At 44.5% G+C, this 18,867-nt stretch overlaps 1 protein-coding gene across 4 annotated transcripts in view; it reads right to left on the bottom strand.

The window, feature by feature from the left end:
* Positions 1-18,867, bottom strand: part of ndrg3a (ndrg family member 3a) — a 36,218-nt gene that overhangs the window by 8,390 nt on the left and 8,961 nt on the right. For 3 of the 4 annotated variants that reach the window (XM_030420538.1, XM_030420541.1, XM_030420542.1), the window contains exons 2-3: positions 11,602-11,685; positions 8,599-8,631 (exon numbers count right to left, since the gene is read on the bottom strand). In XM_030420538.1, the coding sequence (XP_030276398.1) occupies positions 8,599-8,631; positions 11,602-11,658 (90 nt within the window). In that variant the 5' untranslated portion in view covers positions 11,659-11,685. Of the gene's footprint in view, positions 1-3,459; positions 3,848-8,598; positions 8,632-11,601; positions 11,686-18,867 lie in introns of those variants that run through there. The other variant, XM_030420539.1, reaches the window with a different exon arrangement.

Below are 18,867 nucleotides of genomic sequence, written 5' to 3'. Positions count from 1 at the left end.
TGGGAGTTTTTGATGATAAAACTCCATCGTATCGCTCTTAGCAGTGGAATATCAATTTTGTTGTGTGGGCTTTTTGTCTTTACATGAACATTATCTCAGCTAAGCACAAAGCAGGAGGTTATCCATATGATTCCCAAAACAGGCATAAGCTTACAGCTATTTCAGTTAAATCAAGCAATATATGCCACAATGACTGATAAAGCAGATGCAAAAGAGGAAAAGGGGGAGTGAAAGACATTCAATCTACATTAATACTTGTACACAAAAAATATTGTATTCATCAGACACAAGAGACACATTCTGACAGATGCACTGAAGTAAACAGCCAGCGACCAACACGACATTTGGGGTTATTGAGGATGCAAAGCATGCTCCTCTCTGCCACCACACATCCCCTGTACCCTTGGACAAACAAAGCACTGAATTGGCGGTCTGAAAAACACTCTTTATCCATCGGTCTGAAGCTCACAGTGCTTTCACAAGTATGACTCTGCAAAAAAATGAACGTCTTTTCAGACAGACCCATTCAAATTGAAAGAGCTTACACCAGCTTCATCAATGTTGTTTGAATATCTGCAGAGCCAGACGAAGCCCCATGTTAGCGCTTCACAATGCAATCTTCTACAAAGACACAAAACTACACATTAAATTGCTAACGGGTCATTTCGGCTTTAATTTTCAACACTTAATTTGCCTGGAAGACACCGCTATCCGATTAAGATCGGTGCGGGGAATTGGTTAAAAGATGACACAGCGAAAACAATCAGAGGCTGTCATGACTGTCGATGAGATTCTGTGTAGGAAGTGACATAATGAGAAGCAATAAAATATACAGGAAGTGACAAAGCCAGTTTCCAGATTTACCGAAGCATCATTTTGCGTCACGCACACATACACCCTTCCCAAGGTCAGCGTGACTTAGTGCTGCATACAAGGGTGTGCAATGATACAGCTATGTCTATGTATGTGTGTATGTACTGCACAGAGCAAGGAGCGGCGGGCGGGGCCCAGCATTCGCCTGGTCTCAAGGCCCATCGGTCATCAATAATAAAAGAGAGAGAGCCTGAGTGGACGAGAGACACAGGTTATGGCTGACAGACACAGAGGGAGCGTGACTCTGACTGTGTGCACTGCTGGTTCCCCTGCTGGCTTCCCACTGCAGATATTTAGCTGATGGATATGTGTCACTATCTCTTCAGAGGAGATGAAGGTTAATTCTCAAGGACAAGGCTGCAGTCATTTGCATCTGCAATCTGTAATGGGAACAGTAACACAAGAGTGAAACTGCTCAAACCTGTCAGCTATGGGACAAGATATCCTCGTCTCTGTGGGTGTTGGTACAGAGATTAGCCTGTCGCACAAAACGTGACAAGTACACACAAAAACTACACAAAAAGCTACAGTGTACCCATCTACTCCTGAGACAGAATAACTCCTGAAGGAACTCTCCTGCTGACATGAAGCTGTGCACTCTTTAGAGGCCTTTTCACAGATCGTGGGGTGATTCTGCAACCTCGGCCTGGTAGACGACTAAAACAACCTGTTATAGTCGGAGAGAGAGCTCCCCATGACTGTGTTGCTGCAGAGGTATTTTGGTTTTTGGACAAGGACGGAGTCAAGGACGCTCAGTGTAGAAAGAGAGGCCTTGCTCGAAGAAACGAGCGAAACACACTTCCTCAAATGTCTGCCGTCTGTCATGTGCATGTACGGTACATGTGCCAGAAAAAGCAGGCGTGTCACCCCACCAGGGATTGGAAAGGAACAAAATGAAGATGGGATAGATAGAAGAAGAGACGGAGAGAGTCTGGAAGTGGATGGGAGGAAATAGAGCATGAAAATGAGCAGGGACAGAGTGACAGAGACAGGAGGAAAGAGAGAGAAGACAGGGGGAGTCCTGTATGACTAACAGAAAACAGAAGGGGTGCAGCGCTTAAATTTATCATGCCTTTTCAGCCATGTCCTGGCACAGACGAGGGTGGAGAATCACGGAGAAAGGGCTGTGAGGGAGAGGACCTTTTATCTATCAATTTAACTCTTGGCATGGCCTGAAAGCTGTATTGATCTGAGAGCTCTGCCTCTCACCACGTCCTTTCACACAAACATGTATGAGTATATATGTGCTCGAAGCAGAGTCTCAAGACAACAGACATGGGGTGGGGCAGCTAGCCTGGACAGCTGGAGGCGAAAAAAGGAGAGCGAGCACTGCAATGGCAGCAACCCCTTTCTCCTCTTTCATACGGTCATGGTGGCTAGTGGTTGGACAAAGAGTGTTTTGAGGGGTTGTGAGGGGTGAGACAGGAATACTGAGTAGGGGTTTGTGCTTTGAGGAAAGAGGGGTTTCAGAAGGTTGCCTGGGGCGCGCTTGGATTTTGGTCCCAAAACGATTGTGGATAGTGAGGAAGGTGGGGTGAGGTGAAAAAAGCAGAGCAGTATGTCATGCTGTTCCTCTTCCCGCAATCTCTCTTTTATCAATCACCCCCCCGCCTCCTCCCTGAGTCCCCACCCTGCTAGGAATGGCATCAATCACCTCAGAGAGCAGCATTACAGGGCAGAAATGGCCAGCAGCCTGCAAATGACTTTAGTGTACACACTATAAGCATATTCATCAGACACACACACACACACACACACTTGCATGTTCTCCAGTGGGATCATCCCACATACATGCCACCCTGCTTGCTTTTGACACAAACACAGCCCTCCCCACCTGCAGCGCACGCACAGTGTGTGTGTGTGTGTGTGTGTGTGTATGTCATCAAAGCGGTGGGTTGAAAACTACAAACTCAAGGTCTCTGCAGGGGAGGGAAGGAGCCGCCACAGAGGTTTTGATATGTTGTTGCTACAGAGTGTGTGTGGGGCAAGTGACCTCCCTGCCTCTGTTCGGTGATAACAGATCATTTTACGCAATAATGGCACTATGCACCATCCGCAGCTATTCACCGTTTACTAGGCAAAACACACATCCCTGCGGTTGTGGATAAACACAGAAGTACACATGCACAGGCACTCTGAAACACGCGAATACCAGCTTACTTGACTGATGGACACCAAAATACTGACATGCACGTACACATCCTCCGGTTGTGCCATTTGCAGACACTTGAGCACTACACGCATGCATCTTTCATAACATCGCATTTAAAAAGTGCATTAAGACTGCACACATGGGCGCTGTGTGACCTGCGAGCACAAACACACAAACACACACACTAACCAAATGTTCACTCCACACTAGCAGCTGCCCAGAGAGAAAAAGCCCCAAGTCTCAGCAGTCTGCTGAAGGTGGTGACAAGCAAGCCCGGAGAGACCCTCCTCCAGCTTCTCCCTTCCTAGAGCCAGCTGCTGTCACCCCTCTCTTTGGGGAGACCACACAACAACCTCTCCCTTAAATCTGAACCCCCCCTGCTACATGGAACCAGCCAGGTGTGTCAAGGCAGGCAAGACGCATTTGTCACTCACCACTCCATTCCCAGAGCATGCAATCTGGTCCAGGTCCAGAATAGCTGACATGTTTTTCCCACGCAGGAGAGGAGTGTGTTATGCTATGTGCGAGTGTGTGCTGGTCAGCTTTGAAGATCTCCAAAAGGAGGAGGAGGAGGAGGAGGACGAGGAAGAGGAGGAGGAGGAGGGAGGGAGCGTTGGTAGAAAGGGAGGGATGTAGGGTGAGGCGGCTAGAGCAGCGGCAGCGGCGAGGAAGAGAGGGAGGAGAAAGAAATAGCAGAGGGAGTCAGAAGGAGATGGGTAAATAATCTGAATGAAAGCAGAGGAGGAGGGAGGGGTGGATACGAATGCAGAACAGATAGAGAGAGAGAGAGAGAGAGAGAGAGAGAGAGAGAGAGAGAGAGAGAGAGAGAGAGACACGGAGACAAGAGGAGGGAAAGAGAGCAGGAAAAGAGACAGAGGGGGAGGAGAGTGAGACTGCAGTTTGTGCTTGGCAGTCACTGTGCATCCATACATCCAGCCACCGGTGCATCTAATTGGACTGCGGAGGGTCAGGTGGGTGGAGGGAGAGGGTGGGGCTTGGAGGAGAGCGGAGGGGGAGGAGGGGGAGAGCGGGACATGTTTGTGTGGAAGAGGGGTGATGGGGTGCAGAGGATGCAGAGGCAGTCGTGGAAAAATGGGCAGGCTGCTGACGTCACACTGTTATAGTGATATAGAGAAGAGGAGAGGAGAGGAGAGGAGAGGAGAGGAGAGGAGAGGAGAGGAGAGGAGAGGAGAGGAGGAGGAAGAGGCTGACTTTGACAGCTAACACCCTGGGTTTTGCTCTGCATCAGCAAAATGGCTGCTCATAACTTAAATTCACCAACAATTGTCTCCATGTTCACTTTAGCGTCATCTTGCTGATGGAGGAGAATGTGAATGACCTTAAGCATCCAAATAAGAATATTCCAGCCGCCGTGTCTATAGTTAAACTCTGTTAATGACCTCCAATTGCACGTGAGAGTAACTCAGCAGGACCAGAATAAAATGCAGCAGTCTGACTTTAGCATAGTAGTAGTATTGGCATTGAAAAGACGACCCTGATTATGTTCCAGGCTCACCAGAAAAATGATCCCATTATGAGCTGCTATTTATACTCAACATTCACAACCCTAAATCTGCCTCAGAGTTATTTGATCCACATAGTTTATTGATCTCTCCTTCTCTACTCTCCTCTGTCATCTGCACAACTGCAGGCAGTGCAGGGTATCACGCCTTTGTTCGAGACAGACTGCTTTTTGCAGCCAATGGCACATGTGCAGACAGCACAGAGTGGGTGGGATCACAAAGACAAAGGGGTGCTCCATTGGCTAGTCAATGCAGCAGCATCTTTGGTTGTAAAACGCAAGTTGCTTCTCCTCCAAATTTTCCCTGTCCTAACCCAATGAGGGTGCCACTGACACACGTGTGCTGTATGTACATTTCAACAAGCAAACGACAATGATATGCATTATGGACAAAAGGAAAAACAAAAATCCATTTATAAAATGATCTGCACGATATGTTGCCGCAAGAGAATAGCATCTTTGTCATTTTATTTCCATTAAAGATTTTTTTCCCAGTGTACCACGTTGTTTGTTCCATCCCTGGTCATTTAAGCGAGATCCCAGTCAGAATGTGACTAACTGGACGTTCACTGCGGCGTTCAATCATTTATGCCAGATCATGGCGTACATGTAATTGGTCACATCATCCCACGGAGAGGATGTGTGCGAACCAACACATGTGTACCATTTCCTTGACAGTACAGGTGCCTCATTGTGTCAGACACTGAGTCATTGCGTGTCTCAGCAGGACTCTGCAGTATGAGGAGTCATTCAGGCACCTTGACGTGCTGGTCTGCATAGCTCAGTTCAATATAGAGCTTTACATTAACACTGCCAAAATATAAAGTTGGTTTTCCTCACGCCCACGCATATAAACAATGCAAAAGATCAGGAAAACAACTTGTTTTAAACTGTACACAGTATATTATATGACATTGTGCGACACATGGCATGGTCCATTTTACCTTTTTCTAAGACGGTGACTGAACCACATAAGTGCAATAAGCTACATTCCTGTTATGCTTAAACGTAGCTTTATAACAGCACAGAGGAGTGAAAACGCTTCACACTAAACATACTTCAGCCGCACAATGAACAGGCTTATGGCACCCTCTGCTGGGCTTAATCAGACAGTGGCGACTGAAAAAGCCTAAGTCGTGACTTGACAGCCCTTTGTCTGAAAAATAAAGGAGACTGCTTGTTGCAATGATACAAGGTCAAGAAGGAGATTGGTATCAAAACCGGACATGACCATGAAACGTGATACCTAAATAGTGATGTTGATTACATGGAAAAAAACATAAAGAAATAATTACACATATAGGCTAAATAAACTCAAATAAAACTAAAATATCACATTCATTCTGGTTTAATGGAGACCATCTTTGACTCTCCACAGCATACAGCATCAGTCCTAACATGTTCTATTTTTAAAGTGTACAGTCAGCTGTTTCCATGCACATCAAGTAACTCCGTGTTCTAAAGTATGCACTTAAAAACACAGCCGTGTCCCGTGGGCGGAGAAGGCTGACTCACACCCTCCCAGCTTCTCAGTGGCGTGAGCAGGACATCATAAGGGACACAAGACTGCAGCACCACACCCTTCTGGATTTCCTCTCATACCTACCACCACCACCACCATCATCAATGCCACCCCCTCCTAATGCAGGTGCACAGGCTTCTGACATGACTGTTGCAGTAGCTGTGGACTGCCTGTGGTGGGAGCTGTAGGAGCAAGAGGAGAGGAAAGGGGGCTGGATTTGCCTTCCAGATGCTGGAATGTCACATGGGCTGCTCAGACTGACGGTGCAGCGGTGAGGACCCCTCCCCCACACATAGAAGAGATTCATGGGAAATCTGATGCCAATGCCTTGTACTGCATCTGGGCTCCGATTGATTTCTTGTATTACTGAGCTGTGTGGCAGCAGTAGCCAGGTACAATGAAATTACTTTCTTTGGTTTTTTTTTAATTCTTAAATAAAAAAAGCAGGAGACTAAAATAGCAACAAATATCTAACATTTTGTATATTTTCCTAACTGAGAAGTTAGAAACACATTTTTGGAACACTATAGCTTGCTACTACAATTTAAGCGAAATACTGTGCTGCAGCTATTTAATAAATTGCTGGCAAGATAGTTAAAACCCCTTTTCTAAGAATTCGGGCCCATACGCCATTTTAACCTGACACATTTCATTTCTATGAACCCCAAAGTATAAATTCAGTCAGAATTTTGACTGCACACTGCTCTGTGAGTACATGCCATTCACAAGATTGCTAACCAATTTCACAACGAAGTCATTTTAACTGCAGACATCTTGACTTGTCATAGTAACAAAAGCACAGGTCTTATAAATAACATTACCTATGGTTCAGTTCTGTTCTATTTTTAGTCTCCTGGTGTGTCTTGACAGTGTGACAGTATGCGCAAATTGCAGGAACCCAAAACTGAAGCAGCACAATGGAATTCAGTAATTCATTAATGTTGTTTAAACCTGTTCTCTTCCTGCTGTGAAACAGTTAAAAATCCACAAAAATAGCTATAATGCCTATTAAGTTCCCACTTTGGTTTTCACTAAACATTTACTTAAAAACTTCCAAATAGTGTTCAAAGAATCACCAGTTGAAGAAAATGGTTCTTGAGACTCTTATATGAGACTGTGTAAGGTCAAAATGGCTGCCATGGAAATAAGGTCAAATATAGTTAAGTCTGCCGCAATACCACTGGGACACATCCTGGTATAATTCTATGTCCAACTGCAGGACCTGGACTAAGTCACAAGAGGATGACTGGAAATAAATCATATTGAAAATCTGAGTGAGTGCAGCATTTTATGAATGTCAAAGCACTAGTATTGACAATGCAGACTGGAATGGGTGCTTGGGAGCATGCAGCCTACTCCAGCTAACATGCTTTCCTCTCCTCCCCTGCCTGCAGCAGCTATATTTAGCTCTGATGGGATGCAGGCTGGAAGCAGCCGTGACTGCAGAAAGTGAGAGAGGGATGAAAGGTTTAACCCTTTGCAGCCATGATGCTCAAGAAACACAGCAGCGCGCTTGCCTGTGGGAAGTCACTCCTTATGCATAGGGCTTCTTGCAAGAACAAGCTAATTGCCTCGCACAGAGATGAAGAGCCAGCAATCCCATTCCCAATGCAAAGACACCATCAAAGAAAGGGATCTGGAACACTTCCTGCTCAAGGACAATAGCCCTTTGTGCTTGAGTGATAATTATTCTTACATTATCACACAAAAAGATCTGACTATGGCTGAAAAGCTCACTGTGAAAACGGTAATAACAGTTTCTGCAACACAGGAGCAATAGCAAAAAACTCAATCTCCCTATAAATGGATGTCTTCGGTCAATGCACTTTTGTATCTCTACCAGACATTTACTAAGAAAGTACACTGTAAAGATCATCTACATCGGTCACACAAAAAAAGACAGACTAAAGAACAAACCAATTTTCCTGATTTTGTGCACCTTATATCAAAATATGACACTTGGTGCCACATGAGAGACAAAGTTATGTTGTGAAAGACCCGTGAAAAACCTCGACAGGCAGTTTTATACCATTTCATTGTCAGTGGTAATCATCCACAGGCCACAGACATACCAGTGAATTCATACAAATACAGTATGCAACTAAGCAAAATAAAGACATCTGAAAAAACGACGTGTTAGACCGTTTTTTTCATTTTAAACAGAATTCTAAATCATGAAAGATCCTTTTGAAGTCAGCTTTGACCATCCCTCCACTGACACATAGCTGCAAAGGACAAACCTGGAGAACAAGCTGAGCAAAAACTGTGTATGACAAAAGCATTCAAACACCACCTTGAAAAGTTAATGGCCTTTGTTGTGGATGACACCAGCATGGGGGTGTGAGGTAAAAACTGGATGTCGCCTGTGAGGAAACGATGTTCAAATGTAGGGCATGCGAACAAATGGCTTAAGCAGTAGGGCTGTGAGAATGGGGCCATGTCCCAATGCCCCAACCCCCTACCACCGTAACAGCATCTGCCATGAAGGCACAACACTGCCTTTGTGTAGGCGGAGAGAGCAACACTCACCTGGCAGTCGAAATCTTGAAAGTTGCGTGCATTCTGCAAGAAAAGTGAAAGAGGAGAGTTTAAATATACAGCAAACTCACAGATGCCACATTTCTATATGTATGTGGAGCCAATAATGATACCTAATGTACTTGTAACACTCTGCTGGAGGTTCATTCAGTGTAGGTGGATGGCACTGCAGTACATGATGTGTCGGATTTATTCAACATACGTTATGGTCTAAATACCTATAATATGTGTGAATAACTGGGAGCAAATCCGCCAGTGTCCCATTTTTATAAGCTCTTTACAACTTTTGACTAGTAACAGAATTCGGCACAAATAGATCAAAACATTTGTCATTTTTCCAGAAACGATAGTAACAATGTCTGATCAGTTTGATTTCTGCAAGTTATGGCAGTGGGGTCTGAGCAGAGAACTCCGCGCCTGGATTGCAGAAAAACTAGCATGTTACAGATTCAAACTGAGCGTGGTGCAGTGTCTACCAGTCACTGCTGCTACTGGATCTACTGATTGACATTTGGGACATACAGCACAATTATAGCATTTTCTTGATCATGGCCAGTTGTGACTGCAAAAATCTCAAGTTTTCTGGTAATAAACTGTTCTTCTCTGCTTCATAAATCAACACCATAAACCCTGCAGGTTCAGAGTGCAGACGACTCAGAATGTGAAATGAGTCCAGTTTTTTTAGTATCATATCAAATAAATTCTTTACACATCTTACACGAGTGTTGCGGCCAAATTTTTACAGCGTATTGCCTTAGCTGGTGTTTGTCTTTTTTCAGACAGCAGGATGCCACAGAAGAGATGGGCAGTAAAGCGATAGTGGGCAGCGACAACAGAGACCATTCTTGTGGGATTCATTTATAGGCCACACTAGTAAGGGTGTATATGGGTGTAGAAACAGATGGTGGCCCTCCCTTTCTTCTTCGACTGAAATAGAGGTGCAGCAGCAATCATGGGAAAACTGTGTTTCCAGTCAGTGTTAGGGCTGCTTGAATATGGCAAAAATCAAAAATCACAATTATTTTGGTCAACACTGAGATCACATTTATTTAATAGGACTACTCATTGAATTTAGAAACATGATGCATTTATAGAACTTAAAAAGAGTATCTATAAAGATGTTTAACAAAATCCATAGTTATAATGGATTTTCTTAAACTCTTAAAATGAATCTGAAAAACAAATAAATAAAGAAACATAATATGTTCTGCGCCACCATGGGCTTCAAGGAGCTCCTTTAACCAGTTCTATGTGCGATACCTTCTATGCTTCATGCAATATTGAATGTGGGAACATTACGCGTTTAGTCATCACTGTAGAGAGCCAGTACATGCACTGCAAGGGGTCAAGTTCACTGTGCAGGAGGCCGCGCCTACTATGCACACCTGCGCGTCGCTTCATATCTTCTTGACTCACAGTTTAATTGGTTTCACCTTTCTTGATGACCACAGGCGTTCTCTCTGGATTTACAGCACAAGACAAATCATTGCATTGCTTTGTCGCTGCAGCTGCTTTTTCTTCTTTCTTTTCTAACATATCACAAAAAAACAAATACCGCATGAAAGGACAGTTGAAATAAGTTTCTGTCCCACCCCCCGTTTTCAAACCACCGGATCAGTGGTCAACATGCTGAAGGTTCAGGAAGGAACTGAAAGTCTAAGGTTGATTGACAAAGGAATTTCGTCAAGGTTAGCTGCCTCAACATGTTGAATGATGAGGGTTTTAATAAATAAATATTTGTTACTATGCCAACTGTTGCACTGGACAAGGAGTTAATTATCCATCATGTCTTATGCATCTTTGGCCTCGAAGCTGAACTATAATCACATATGTTAGTAACCTTTGGTGAAGGCCATTAAATCTGTCATCTTGTTATTTACTGTTGCTAAGGTTACTTTGCTGCTGCAGACAGTCCTGTTGCTTGTTACTCTTGGCTGCATCACCAACGTTATCATTCATAAATGTATCATCTGTATGGAAACCAGAAGCTGCTTTCATCATTTCCACATTGAATCAGAGAGAAAATGAGAGTCCTCTATCATCACTGTTATCATGTCATTATCTCCCTGTGCTTTCCAGACTCTTGGCTTTGTCTTTTTAATGAGCTGGCCACTAGGTGGAGTGAGAGGTCAGTGCCAGTATCCTTCATTCAGATTACTTTTATGATGAATACTCCTCACCCTGTCACCTCACACAAGGCATCTACCTTACACAGCATGCAGCACAACACAGAGAAATATGTCGCTGCTAATTCTTCAGACCCACCCTGCTGAGGGGGTGCAGTCCCCTCAGATCTGATCCGTCACAACTCACTTCTCCTCTGAGGCAATTTTGCCCCCCCTGAATGTCTGTGACAGTTGCCTGAGGGGAGAACAAAACACTCCTGTGTATTCCGGAGACACACCCTCTTTCTAATCGGCCCATCAGCTGTTGAGATGGAGCAGGGAAGAGGAGGAGGAGGCGGCGGCCAGATGACGATGTGGGAAGAGCTTTGATCTCCCTTTGGGTTTTTTCTCCTCCTTCCTTCTGTTTTTGCCGTAGCTCACTTGTGGGGAGTCTTTCAAGCTCTTAGAAATAAAGAGATGAGTTTCTCCCAGCTTCTCCTTTGATCTCTCTGGGTACTTGGTTGACTCTCCTTTCTGACAGAGTGTCTCGCGTTAGACACCTTGCCTCTCTTCTTCTTTCTTGCTTCATTCCGTCTACAACCTTTTTTTTTTTTTTTTAGATTGACTTCCTCGCTCTCTCCCTTTCTTTTCTTTCCCCTCTCGACAGTCGAGCAGATATGAATAATTCACTTTGATGAACGGTACTGCAGAGTGTGCATGCCGAGTGTATTAGCGTATGTATTTGCCTGGTGGGGCCATATGGGGTGCTCACTCGCTTTAAGTGTGTACCACAAGTCTCTTTCGTTTGTATGTGTGATTTACAAGTTGGCTCAGGTGCACAGTTGTGCGCCTTAGCAGCTTGTCACTGTCCTCCCCTCAACTCACTCACCTTGTTGGTCAGCAGTGGCTTGATCTCAGTCAGCTGTACATCCTGCAGCTCATCCATCTTCCTGTCTCGTCACTTAAAACCACTCTGCCCATGGAGAAGAAGAGAGAAACATTATACTCAATGATAGTTTGGAAATAAAAACTGTACATTGCTAGAGCATCACATAAGGTATCACTGCTTTCACAAATGACAAGGCCAGTTGAAGGCAAGGCAGGTGTCATTATATAATTCTTTCTATGGACTTCTCAAAATGAGTGGATGAAATTCTTCGTAACTGACAGAAGATGTCTGGATTTATCTATTCACAACCGACTCATGTTTGACAGCGGTTCTGTTAGCTGCAGCTAATGACTGGGGGGGGACTTTCCTATTCTACTGACTTCTCAAAGCCCACTTGTCACACTCCCATATTCACACACACATGTATACACTGATGGCAGAGACTGTCAAGCAATTTGGCAAACCCATGATGTTTCCATGCTCGGCCACTCGGTCACTCACACACTGACAGCCATCAAGAACAATTTGTTCAGTATCTTGCCTGAGGATACTTAAACGTGCAGCCAGAAGATCAGCGGATCGAACCACCAACCTTCTGATCGGTGAACAACCCGCTCTACCTCCTGAGCCATAGTTGCCACAAATATGATTCATGTGGTGACAAATGTGGCAAAAACAAAAAGTGCTCTAATACTAAAAGGCAATCTTGTTCACCTGAAACATGTGTTCACCTCAATAAAATTCAATTTAGTGCATTACATTTGGAATTCTGCCCGGTTTTAGATGAAAATGAAAATCTTTTTTTGTTTGGGAGGTGAAGCATGACATTTCTTTTAGGTTCTGAAGGTGAAGGAAAGTTTAAAAAATCACTGTTTTCAACAGTGAAAAATGTCAAAACATAGTGGAAATCCCAATTTTTCCAGGTCCAAGGTACAAGGATTCGCTTATTACATACATAATTGTAGCTGCTGTAAGCTAGTTAGCTCAGTTAGCTGTGCTGATGGCCGGACTGATAGGGACTGTCGATGTTTACACTATAAGCACAGAAACTTTGGATCGCCAGGAGGAGATTTTCAGACCTGTGGCAGAGGGGAAACAACAGGGAATGTTGCCCATGAGCATTGCCGCAGTGGGCACCAGAACCAGAGCTGAGCTACACTATCAGCTCTTCAGGGACAAACTAGAATTACAAGACAGGATGAGCTGGGATTAGCTGGTTAGCATGCTAACTGTAGTAGGTATCTCTGCAACACAATACTGATCGATTAATCAATTAATTGACTAATCCTATCGGCACTTCTTGCAGTTCAATTAGTATGTGGCTGAAGGGGGCAACATAAAGTAGTCACAAGGCTAGCCCTGACAGTATCTCTCTCTGTCGCTTCTTGACTTCACACTGGCATACAGGGATACGTATATGATGACACAAGAGCCAGTCGGGACGGGGATAGAGGGTGTTTTCTCTATCAATTCTCAGGAAAAAGGTCACACTTCCACACAGATGGTTGTGCGCGCACACACACACACACACACACACACACACACATAGATCAGGCCAGGTTTAACAAGAAGCTCCCAAGCCCACCTCGTTTGTTTTCCCCTTGAAACCAGCCGCTTGTCCCCACCGATAATTACTGAACAAAATGTCCCCCTCCCCCACTTTCCCTGATATGGTACCTCTTAGGCCTTGCCTGTTTGCACAAGGTGAGGACAGGAAGTGGTATTGAATTACCTGGCTGTGCCCAGCAGAGTGGCTCATGTTGCACATAACAGCAGATGGAGCCTCTGCCTCTTCTAGGTCAATGCTTGCAACTGGAAGACAAAGCCAAACCTGCCAGCACCGCACCACAAACAGCCCAGACACGGAGAGATCGCATGGCACATAATGCCTATAAACATGCATGAAGTGGGGGCAATCGCAATTGTGTTCATGGCTAGCCCGACTGAAAGAGTGGCTATATTCTCTTCCTGAGTCGGAGCCAACCCCCTGGAACGACCTTGAGATGCTGGTACCAGATAACCTTCAGGGTTGGCTAGTGAGGATTCTAACAGCAATGAGGATTTCATGCCATGTCTGTATAACCAGCAGTTTCATCCTTTGATTCCCTGACAAAGGTCTAAACACACAGCTGCCTGTTGACGCATGAATAAAGTCAGAGGTCATCCTTGCTTGCTTGGAAACAACCAGGGAAGCAGATGGGTACAACTGTGCACAATCCTCAAATTACATAAAACAGGCAGGAAAAAAAATGTAGAAACATCGAGTGTTGGAAGTACTCAGCCATCAGCATGGGGAGTGAAAACATGCCCGGCAAAATCCCTGCTGACAAATCCGGCTCAACGGTGGAACTAAATAATATTTAGACAAGTGAACAAGGAAAAAAAGAAAAACAAATACTCTGCATGCTTGAGCGTATTGGCCGGATCAATCCAACACTTCCTCGGGCTGTTACAGAAAGAGGGAGGGAGGCAAAAGCCGCTTTAATTTTAGCAGGCTAGTCGGGTAATTGAGGTGTTAAGGGAGACGGGGTCAGGGTGAGCTTAAACCAACTGACAGACTGACTGGGTGGCTTTCACAGCCCAACCCCACTGACCCCTTTATACTGGTAACCATCTTCCATCACTCACCCACCATCAATCTGTGCTTATTCCTTTGGTTTCCACCTGAAAGATCGTTGACTCCCCTGGGGGCCACAGGCAGACCTCAGACCCCCTTAACCTAGCATCAAATCACCTCAAAGATCCCACTTAGTAGCATCCACTGCCACTCCATCCTACAGTGCCTGCTCGCCCGTTCAGCATGCTCAGCTGTTGCCATAGAGACAAAGCTGGTTGCCGATGTTTATTCTAAGCTGGGATAGCCCCAAGGGACAGATGTGAGGCGAGGAGACAAGGGGAATAGATAGTGGTAGAAATGAGAGGAACTGATCTAGTGAAGCTCAAAACATGTGCTTTCAGCAGCATTTTACCCTGCCAAACACAGACACTCAAATGAGCCATGCCGACTGTCTACATACGACAGCAAAGCTTCGCGTCATTGGAAGAGAAAATCAGTGGTAGTCTCAGATGATGGGGAGAAATTCCATTTGCAATCTGTGCAGCTTGTAGGGTTTGTCCTATATTCACACCATACCATCAAAAAGTGGATGAGGATGGGGGAAGGACTGAGAGAGTTCACGCAGTAGAACGAGTCCCTCTAGCCTCGACAGCATGAGTGCCGGATCGCTCTCATAAATGGTCCTCCTGACAGAAGAATCTGTTTAACTCATCCCTTCCGTTTGCAGATGGGTAAAACACGAATTACATGCTGGCTCTCACACATGATTTCCTTCATCTGTTCTTTGAGTCCATTTCCCAGTGCGGGTGTGTAGCTGCCAGCAGGGCCTCATCTCAGCGCTAAATGTCAAGCCACGCAGTGAGGGGGCCAAGGGGACTGAGCTGGGTGAAGAAATGACGGCAGGAACAAATCGTGTCAGAGGAGAACCACATGAGGCCATTTCTATGCAGCACAGGTCAGCCTTTACTACAGTTTGGTGTCAGCACTGCCTCTGGGCGACCGGCAAGTTTTCAATTCAGACGCAATTACTATATGACAAAGACATGTTGAAATATGTCAGGTAAATAAATATGCAAGGTATTTAGCATCCCTCCCTCCCTCCCTCTTTCCTAACTGCTTCCTCCTACCTCACTCACATCATCCTGTGAGAAGAGAGAGGATGTGCCCTAACCTTAACACCGAGCTGCAGGCGCCGCGTGCGGACACAGAGGCGTGTGCCAAAACACCTACAGTAGATATATGGTGTCTCTGCCAACAAAAAGGAGTCCTGTAGCTGCCATGTCAGCAGCCGACGCTGAGAGATCGATGAACACATCCCCTGCTCCTCCTCCCTTTTCCTTCTGCCCCTCCCACATCGTCCTCCCTCTCCACTCCACGCACTCTCTCCCCATCTTTGTCTATCCATCTCCATCTCACCTTGGACCGTCAGGAAGTCTAGGCAGGATGCATGATGGATGCCTGAGAGCCCAGCCGTGATGCTGACCCCCCCCCATAGACCCTTCAATTAGGCCTCTTGCCTCTTTATCGCCATGGCAACCGTGACTGCAGAGTTACTCCTTGTCATCATCATTCTCATCATGGCCGTTCTCTGACTCCGACCTCTTTGGCTTCAGGTTGACCACAGTGAATGTCAGCACGCTGACCTCATATTAACCCACCTCTGGGTCTCTACGGACAGCCTGACTCAGCCATCAGGCGAATTGCCATGGTGATATGAAGCAGAAATCTTTAAGTGTCTAAACCCTCACCTCCTGTTGAGGGAGAGGTCTACAGCAAACCTGGTGAGGTTGAGTCTGATTTAAAACTCAATCTGCCATGTAAAAAATATTTTAGAAAATGTACATAAGCATAATTTAAAAAAGGGGGCTGAGAAATACAAGTGTGTCTCCTTCAGTGCACTGAAAATCCACTCACATTTCTCAGTTACAGGGAAGCAGTAGGGACCAATTAATATAAATACGAAACCCATTGTTGGGTTTCGTATTCTACTTTAATCTCAGATGATCCATTGATGCAAATGGATGCAAAAGGATATCTTGTCTAATCTTTGATGTTTTACGTATACACATAAACATACACCCACACAGATCTATATAGTAAAAATATAGTAGCCACAGATTCTGTTTAACGTTTTCAGTCTTGTTCACGTTACAGGTAGAATGGCGACCAGCAGACATGAGAGTGATTTGAATATTTCAGTCAAATAAATGAAATGTATACGGTGTAATTTATGTAAACAGTTTAACTTGCCCATCACAGAACAACTGTTATCCATAATTGCATTCATAAAAACAGAAAGCAGCAGAAACAGGTAACAGGCCATCTCTCACCTGCTAGAAATGTTAGCAGACACTGTTGTGATGCCTGCAATTTTGCTTGGATTTTTTACTTTTTTTCCCAACCTAGGCTTTTTTGTGAATGTATATGAGTCAAACCTTTGTGTAAAAGCATAATTATGACAAAAGAGGCACTTTTAAGATTTACTGTATTTTCGTTTTCGGGTCAAACTCATTTTAAATGGGAGTGCTTGGGGCAAATTAGCGATAGCATCAAAATCGCTATTTTTAAAACACTAAGAAGATCGATACAAGATGAAACTTTGCTCGTAGTATCACCAGGGTCTCTACACATAAACCTGAGCATTTTTTTTTACCTTTATTTATCCAGGAAAATCCCATTGAGATTAAAAACCTCTTTTTCAAGGGAGTCCTGAAAACATCGTTTGTGTACAAAGAGTTTACTAAAAAGAAAGTTTTTGGACAACTCACGTTAGCAGATGTTTCCTCCGCTCGCCGCCATCCTGCCAGTGAGAAGTGTCGATCTCCAAATGCAACATAACATGGAGGACAGTTAAGGTGGACTGCTCCCAAAGCTTAGTTCCATATAAATGCACGGATAATTCGTTGTTTTGTCGTTAGCAAAAAACAATATTGACCTCGAAGTTGAAAAAGAAACAATACTAAAATCAAAAGCAGGAAAAGTCAGGTGAGATATCGCGTGGATAGTTGTTGCCGGAAGACAGCAGCGGTTCACCTTAACTGTCCTCCGTGTTACGTCACATTCGGAGATCGATGCTTCTCGGCTGCCATGATGGCGGCAAGCGTAACAAGCTACTGCTAAGGTGAGTTGTTCAAAAACTTTTTAGTAAACTCTGGGTACACAATCAATGTTCTCAATGCTTGTGATCATGTGTAGAGACCCTGGTGATGCTACGAGCAAAGTTTCATGTTGTGTCGAGCCTTCTTAGTGTTTTAAAAAATAGGGATTTTGATGCTATTGTAAAAGCACTCCCATTGAAAATGAGTTTGACCCGAAAACGAAAATACGGTAAATCTTAAAAGTGCCTCTTTCGTCGTAATCATGCTATTACACGAAGGTTTGACTTATATACATTCAAAAAAAAAAAAAAAAAGCCTAAATTGCATTTTGGCGAGAGTTTCAATTTAATGGGCAGTGTCCATCAAAAGATCCACATTTGGTACATGGCTATTGACAATTAACAAATAATTTCCAGTGAGAGGAAGTAGTGTCATTTGGCTGTGTGCTTGCTCTGGGAACCAAATTATTCTAATGACAGTTCCTATCAAAGAGGAACACAAGCGTGTCTGTCCTCAACTGGAGCCTCAGTCTGCAGTCAGGACTTCACTGGGCTTCACATCACAACAGAAAATGGGCCAGCACAAATTCCAGGGATACTACATTCCTGCCAACAGCCCAACTTCTAGGTCTGCCCTTCTTTATGTGCTGGAGTGTTTTGCTGTCAGGGCGACAAATAAGAGCAAACGACTAATCCCTGCACAGTCACCAGAGTGGCGACGCCTTGTTCTTAGACAGGGGACTTTTCCATCCAGGGGAGCCTTACTAGAAATTTCTTTCCAACTTTTCGTAACAAGGTCAAACCTGTGTTTACAGTTCTGATCTGCCGAGGTAGCAATCCCGCCGGAGTAAAGCTAATGGACTGTGACAGGCTCAGTTCCAGATTATTGCTCTAACCCAGTCCGTTTGGTAAGAGAATTAAAAGAAGGAAATCCATTTGTTTGGCGTTTCAGCCCTCACTCCTCCACCCCCTCCTGTCAGGTCAATAACAACCCTTTCTGATAGAAAAAGATGGTTGAATGTTATTGTGTTTTATTGTGGAGGCAAGGCAGGGAACCTGATCTGGAGTTTGCTTTTTTGTTCCCAATCACAGAAAAACTGACCTATAGCACAGAATATCTCCTGCTGATACTGTCAGCAAAGCACACAGATGAACGAGCATGGAGACGAGCACACGCTCAGCTCCCCATGCTCCACGTCTTCTTAATTAAATGACAGCTTGCTCTCCTGAGGCCTCCTCGCAGCTTATATGATTCTCTTGATACGAGCCGACAGATCTCTTTTTTTTTTTTTACAACTTTTGACGATATAACAAAAACTACGATGAGACATCTCTGTGATGTCTAGATGTCTCATGAGTCTATCAAAATGGTCTATTCTTATCCAATACCCACTTCAAAATGTGGAACAACACCCACCGCTGGTTTGGAAACTAAACTGAAAATACTGGATCAGGTAGTTTTGAGAAACGATCCTGCACAGGTGTGAGCTCACATTATTGATATATACCCACTAGGGCTGGGTATCACCAGGTACCTCGCGATACGATACTATCACGACATTTTGCCCACGATAACGATAATATCAAGATACAGCGATTCTGCGATAATCGA

Source organism: Sparus aurata, chromosome 6 (assembly GCF_900880675.1).
Source record: "Sparus aurata chromosome 6, fSpaAur1.1, whole genome shotgun sequence".
Lineage (NCBI taxonomy): Eukaryota > Metazoa > Chordata > Actinopteri > Spariformes > Sparidae > Sparus > Sparus aurata.
Note: the sequence above shows the minus strand (reverse complement) of the source record. Positions and strands in the feature narration are given on the sequence as shown.